A 7,557-nucleotide genomic window follows, 5' to 3' on the forward strand; every position below is an offset into this window, starting at 1 on the left:
AAAGGTTTGGACCAAAATCACCTTCATTATTTCCACTAAACTCAGTTGCCATTTTAATTGCTTTCACGCAAAATAAGTTAGCAGTAGGATTTAACCAACCAAACTACTATTCAAATATATCATGGAATCATTTATCAAGGGTGTTCTCATTAAGATAAGGGTGTTAAATAAATAAATGAAAAAATAAAACCCATTAGCATTTGATTGATACATCCTAGTATTACAAATTCAAGTCATCATCTTTTAGAGTGGAATATTTTTCTGTATGTGTTATCCCTTTCACGTACGTATAGTATTATGAGTTTTAATTTGGCAATTTGTCTTTTGAACCTGTATATTAATTAAATCAAATTAATGTTTTTTTAGTTAGCATTTAAATTTAAGGAAATCTATCTAGAGATACACTACTATAATTTCTCTTATTACATGCGACTTTTAATGCAAATTTTGAATAAAAATTTGTAGCAAACATTGTTTTTACGGATTTTTCTACGAAATTTTATCTCTAGATAATATCTTTGTGGATAATATGTTTTTGCTAATTTGCAGGAAATTTTTTTGCAATTCTTTCCCAAGAAATTCTACAAAAAAAAAATTTCTACAAAAAAATTACTAATTTCAAATACTCATAATGAATTAAGAAATTTGTTTTCACATTTTCAATATGTGATACATAACCTTTTAAACTCTTAGACGATAGATTATGGGTCAAACACTATACAAAATCAATTTATAAGATAAGTATTGCCCCAACTTATAAACTCTTTAATTATTTTATTTCTAATCGATGTGGGACTTAAATTTTTCTTTAAATATTAATTAAATCATGTATTTAGAAATAGGATTAATTCATTATATTGAACAATAAAATTATATTATTATAAATTATTTTAACTCTTAAAATATTCAATATTCTAAAAAAATAGTTTTCTATTAAATAATTTTATTTTAAAAACTATCATTAAATTAAAACTCATCACCATTGATTTATATATTTAATTAAAATAAATATTTAATTTATTAATATTTTAAAATAAAATTAATTTTTATGAAATATTTATAAGTAATTTAGTAAAATAATATTTTATTACGTAAATAATTTTAATTTTAAAAATTTATAAATTATCATTAAATTAAAACTCATTATCATTAATTTTTATCATATTTATAAAATTTTATATATTTAATTTAATTAAAATAAAAATAAAATTTAATTATAATGATATATTTATAAATAATTTAGTAAAATAACATTTTTTTAATTAAAATTATTTTAATTATTAAACTTATAAATTTAAGTATTTTATAAATTTTTCCTGCAAATTAAAGTTGGCAGGATATTTTGCAAGAAAAGCTACCTGTAAAATTTTTTCTATCATTTAGTAAACAATACTTGTGAATTTATTTTTACAAGAAAATCTGCAAGAAACAAAATAAAATTCTTACAACATTTTTTACAAATTTTTACCATGGAAAAAAATTTCTATGATCATTAAAATAGTAGAAAAATTTGCAAAAATTTCTTGAAATTTATTTTTTATAAAAAAATTTGTAAGAAATATCTGTAAATTATTTTTCGCAAATAAATTCGCAAATTTTTTTTGTGAAATTATTATTGGAAGAAAATTTAAAAAAAATTCTATGAATATTTTTTTATAAAAAAATTTGTAAAAAAATAACATTTTTCTAGTAGTAATAAGATAAAGAGTGTGACACAAATAATTAGGGATGGATGATTGTGAAACCAAGACAAAGGAGAATGATAAGATCGAAAAAGAGGATAAACACAAATAAAAAATTAACAAAACTAAAAACGAAGGTTAATAATGGGAGGGTAGGTATTGAATTGATACAATGTACGTTAAATATGTAATCAATGGAATAATAAATTTTTATTTTACAAATTTCCCTTTTCAGTGTGGAAAAGTATAAATGTAGAAGATATTCTCAAGGTGGGATATTTTCACTCCTCAAAAAGGTAAAAGAGTTTGATTTTGTAAGATACAAAGAATGTGGTGACATAAGGATGTTAGAGAAAGAATTCGATCAAATTTGGATAGCGGCATACAAATTAAGGGTGACTATATCTAAATATGGGAAGAAAGAACCTAAAGACATGAAAGACGAGACAATTAAAGTCGTGAAAAAGCAATAAAAGGAAGCAAGGACAACAAGGGCTAGCAGCAAGTTTGGAACCAAAATTATTACGAGGGAAAGAAGAATGAAACTGAAGATATGAAATATTTGTTTGTAATGTTTAGATTGTATACCACATTCTAAAAAGTTCAAAAGGGTATTTAATCTATGATACAGTGGTGCTATGGAGTTAGGTTTTAGTTTTATTGCAGGCTTACTACCAGCCCAATACAAGTGTCCCACACTATATATACACCTCTTTTTTTATAAGTACACCCCTTTTTAAAAAAAATTAAAATTTTAAAATATCCTTAATTTTTATTTTTTAAAATTTTACACTCCTAACATTTAAATTAATAATTTTTTTACATACCTCTTTCCCTTATTTTCACATGCACCTTCTTAATTTTTCTTTACCTTACCTATTTTGGTAGATAATTTTAATTTTTTTAGTTTTATATTATTCTTTTTTCCTTGCTCTTTCAATTTTTTCACTGATTTCACTATCCGTATAGTACTTTACAATAGTGAAAATGTATTTTTCATAATACTAAATGTTAAGGTTTTTGGAGGGGTGAAAGGAAATGAAGTGTTGGAAGAAAAAATGTGTCTAGTTTGATAAAAACTGTCGAGGAAGCTACATGTACCTACAATATTGTCGCCTATCAGTTCTATGATTTGGGTGTATAAAAAAAGTGAAAGAGGTGAGAAAATAAAAGAGTAATATAAAAATTGAGAGAACTAAAATTACCTACTAAAATAAGTGAGAAATTAGAGGAAGACAAGATGGTAGATGTAAAAACTGGAAAAGAAAAGAAAGAAGGTGTATGAAAAAAAAATAGTAAATTGAAAGTTAGATATGTAAAATTAAAAATTTTAAAAATAAAAATAAATATAAATATTTTAGGATTTTTTAAAAAAAAATAAAGGAGGTGTACTTATAAAAAAAAAAGTGTATATATCATTAGCCTCAATCATTCTAGCTAGGCCCGAGTGCAGCAGTAAAGGCCCATCATATGCAAGGCCTCATTTATGCCTATTTACTTTCTGTTTCAGAATAAAATAAAATAGCTTCTGTTAACCCTACATGTGTATGCAGGGGATCTTTTATACGTTATTGGGTGTTATTCTATTTGAACTAAATTACTTTTTCATTTCTTAGTTTATTTAATTTCTTCAATTTGGTTACTCAATTTTTCAAAATGATGCAATGTAATCTTTTCTGTTTAATTGATACTAATGTCGCTAAATTTTTGTACACGTAACAATATACATTATTTTTTTTGTTGTGCTACAAGTATAAGAAATTAATGTCATGAATTTCAATTGGATAAAAATATATTAAATAATTTTACAAAATTAAGGAACCAAATTAATTTTTTTTAATAGGAAATAGATTAAATTGAATAAATGAAATAAAAATGAGAAAAAGAATAATATATCCTTTTATTTAAGTTTGAATAAGTTTTGTAATGAACATCATGAATGAAGTTATTTCCCAAAAAAAAAAAAAAACTTTCAATCTTTAGAGTAAACAGCTAATGTAGCCATAGTTCTCACAGCCGTAATCTATCACAATTTATGACATATGATCTGCCAAAATATCTCTTTACTAGTAGTCAACTTGTATAAAGGAAAAGTCTCTCATGGCTCGTCATGCTATACCCAACATGTAGTTAAATTTCAACTAGATTCCAACGTGGGCAACAGTCAAAACACAACTTCAAATTTATTAATAGTGATGTTGGGAAACATTGAGGGAAAAATGAAAGTTCTCATAAATAAATAGTACATAATAACATTTTATTTTTCTTTTTAATAACGTAACACTTTAGTTGAGTCCAGCTGGATTGTTCATTGAGCAATCTTTGTGTTATGTACATAGTTTAAATCAATCTAACGATTACTACCGAATGTGGATATTAATTCGTGCAAAATTGTTTCAGTTCAAAATAAATGGTTTCGGATTTAAATTTTGATGTAAATGTTTTAAATACTTGAAGAATGAATTTTGTTATTATCCATAGTGGTTCCGTTTAACTCAAGTAGGATTATCTCTTGTGAAAGTTTGTGGTATAAAAAAAACAAGTGTTAAAAAAAATCCAACAATTTGTTGGATATCTGGATTTGACTCCTCTCAAGTTTGGGCCGTTTTGTTGTCAAAATGTGCAGTTTCTCTCTCTTTGGAGTCTATCCTTTTTGTTGTAAAAGTTTTCAGGCATTTTGCTTCATATCTTTGTGATAATAACGTTTGGGCCTTAGTGCTTAATAATATGAGTCATTAAAATGACTTGCAATAGCGAGTTTTACAATTTATTTTTAATTGTAATATAATTCTTATAATAAAATAATTTTTAAAAATTAGAAATTATTATTAATTTTGTAATACTAAATTTATTCATTTGAATTTTTTTTTATTTGGAGTTGCTGTTCTCCCCTCCACTATCGCCGCCATCTTGTACCTCCAACCTCACATCATCTCCTTTTCCTTCATGTTTTTGCCCTTCCACCACCACCGACCTCCACCCTCCCTCTCTGCTGTTGCTGCCACCCCCATCCCACTTCCAAGTAAAAGAAAATCAATTTCTTCATATGACAATAATAACTCTTACTAATCAAATTATAGTTTTTAAGAAAGGGACTAATCTCCAAATAAAAAAAATAAATACCATAACAGAAGAGACTAATATGCAAAATTCAAAATTTTCTATTTGCAAGTTACAAATAACAAATCTGAACCATTAATTATTTTATTATTAAATATAATGATTAAAAATAATGTTTCATCGATCTACCACTTTTTATATTGCTCCATGTTAGAATTTTCATTCCTTCATATCGAATACGAGGTTGTTGAAACTGTACTACATGCACATAAGAAAACTTATTGGCGACTGGTGAGCTTGAGCGTTTAAGTTAATATAAGCTGTGAGCCAAGGGTATCAAGGAAAACTCCACTATTTTTAAATTCCATTGACTTTTAATATGAAGAAAATAATAAAACTAAAAGAGAATAAATATGTTTTATAATTACAGCACAGTTCCCATGAATGAAAGGGTGGAAAAAATTAAAAAGGAATCCTTCATACTTACTGTTTGAATGACTCGTTTATTTCTTTTGATAGTTCAATGTCCTGAATTAGAACATTTGAAAACGTAGTTGTGAGAAGCTGTGATGCGAATAAAAACTAATAATTCATGAAGTTTGTCACTTCATCATTCACAAGGTAATCACACAAAACAATAAAACCAAGTGTATGATCTACTCTAGTTTAATTTTTTGTATTAAAATTTTCTATTACACTATATTTTGTTTTTAAATATCCTTTTTCTTAAATTTAAAACATTTACATTTAAACTTAAATTAAAGAATATATTACAGAAAATTCTTAACCGAGACTAATCACTAAATTAATTCCTGTATACCTACCCTCAATAGTTAATGAGAAATGGCAGTTATACCAAATTCTGTACTACAAAAGAAAAGAAGAATAGAAAAATAGGAGAAAAAAGAGTGAGGAGGCTATGATTAATGTAATAAAGAAAAAGTCATATTGTAAAAATGATATACCTGATAGGTATTCTATCTCTGTCAGTTTGTAAATTGAACACGTACAATTTCTGGTGATAATCAAAGCATGAGCAAGTTGATGACATTCCAAGTTGGGTGCCATTGACTTGAATAAGACAACTTGAAAAACTTTTCCTCCAATGACCACTTCCAGTCCCTTAAGACTGCCCAAGTGTACGTACTAGCCTAGCTGGACAAACCTCAACCACGCCACACACTAGTATAAAAAACTCACATCCCCATGCACTTTTCAACACATTCCCACAACACTAAACCTCATTGCATTGCATCACACATCATGGCCAGTGGACCAAGGATAGTGCACATCGAAACCCGCTACGTGGAAACCGATGCTATAAACTTCAGAGACGTGGTTCAGCGCCTCACGGGGAAGAACTCTTCAACAACAAATTCTGTAGGAATCGCAAGTTATGATGGTGTCGGTGCCAAGCCACACGAAGATAACACTGATGGCCAGAAGAATTGTGTAACATCTTCCATGCTACTCATGAACGTTTCCTTCAAAGACTTTGACAGATTGTTGTCTGATTTGCCTCCAATGGAGGAGTTGCTCATGTTGTAGCTAGCTAGGTCGAGGGCCATCTTTTTTTTCCTCCGAGTTTCGAATTTTCTCTATTTTATGTCGTAAGTTGAAATCCAACCAAATGGCTACTACTGAATATATATACATATGATATGTGTTTGTGCAAGTATATATAACTAGTTTGTGTATGAGCTGACCAAGTCTTTTTTGCCTCGGTAATTGTAAGAGACATGAGATATGGGGTAATGTTTGTGTATTTATGGGCGCGTTTAACTGCAGAAAAGACAGGCTTTCTGCCTTAATTAGTTGATAACTGTTCTCTGCAAATTCCATCTCTAAAGCCAGTAAAAGAAAACCAAAATAAGAGGATAACTTTTGCGTTAATATGTGTGTGTGTTGAACAATCATAACCAGCATGCAGTAGTATATACTCGATGGATACACATGATCTTTTAAACATGTTAAAGATTTAATCTTTTTAAGTCCATGTGTATGAATGGAATATATAACATATGGAGACACAAGTTAAAAAATTCCTTATTTGTGTTTAAATTAATTAATTTTTACCAACGTTCGTTGTTATGGTTAAGTCTCAATTTTCAAAGTATTATGAGGGAGACTAATTTTAATAGCATGGTATTAAAAAAATTAAATCAATTACAAAATTATGCTGAAAACCAAAATTAAATATAATTCTTTTAATTTTTTTTCAATTTTTCATAATGATTTTGGAGTCGTATATATATGTAATTGATTTTAGGAGATATTTGACATCGTAAATAAATGTCAGTATTATGAGAAATTAATTTTTGGCTTTCTATAAGAAAGTAGCTTGATCCAAGCCAAAAATGTAGAAGTATACCATATTTTTATTTTTGCAACTGCAAGTGAAACGATAAATTTTCATGATGGCGTCCCAGAAAATTGCGCTAACTGCTGGTTGCAGAAGTTTTATTGATTGTGGACATTAAAAATTAAGATGTTGTCCCCTCAATGAAAAGGGAACTTTGTATGAAACTGAAACTTGTTGACTATATTTTTCTTCACGGGTCAATTGTATAGCCTCGCAAGTGGATCTAACATACTGTTTATGTAACGTGCTCGGTAGGACCACATATATTAATAGGAAAATGATGGATGGAAATACAGTTTCTATGTCGATACATGATATTTGGGTACCTATAATTTACGAGCACTCAAATGATACATCTCAATTTGCCTATTTCAACTTCTAATTAAGAAAAGTGATGATCGCAAAGAAAAAAGACACAAAAAAAGCGTCAATTGAGTGATTGGAAATTGTTAG

At 27.7% G+C, this 7,557-nt stretch overlaps 1 protein-coding gene across 1 annotated transcript; it reads left to right on the forward strand.

Moving 5' to 3' along the window:
* The first annotated feature begins 6,005 nt into the window (after nt 1-6,005).
* On the forward strand, nt 6,006-6,290 carry LOC109789735 (VQ motif-containing protein 1). The gene has a single exon (XM_083069869.1). The coding sequence runs from the start codon at nt 6,006-6,008 to the stop codon at nt 6,288-6,290; it is 285 nt and encodes a 94-aa protein (XP_082925995.1).
* The last annotated feature ends 1,267 nt before the right edge of the window (nt 6,291-7,557 follow it).

The sequence above is a fragment of the Cajanus cajan genome, chromosome 2 (genome assembly GCF_000230855.2).
Source record: "Cajanus cajan strain Asha chromosome 2, NIPB_CcT2T_4, whole genome shotgun sequence".
In the NCBI taxonomy this organism is placed as follows: domain Eukaryota; kingdom Viridiplantae; phylum Streptophyta; class Magnoliopsida; order Fabales; family Fabaceae; genus Cajanus; species Cajanus cajan.

What these genes read in the sequence shown, in the direction of transcription:
- LOC109789735 (XM_083069869.1), top strand. Translation starts at nt 6,006, where the DNA reads ATGGCCAGTGGACCAAGGATAGTGCACATCGAAACCCGCTACGTGGAA.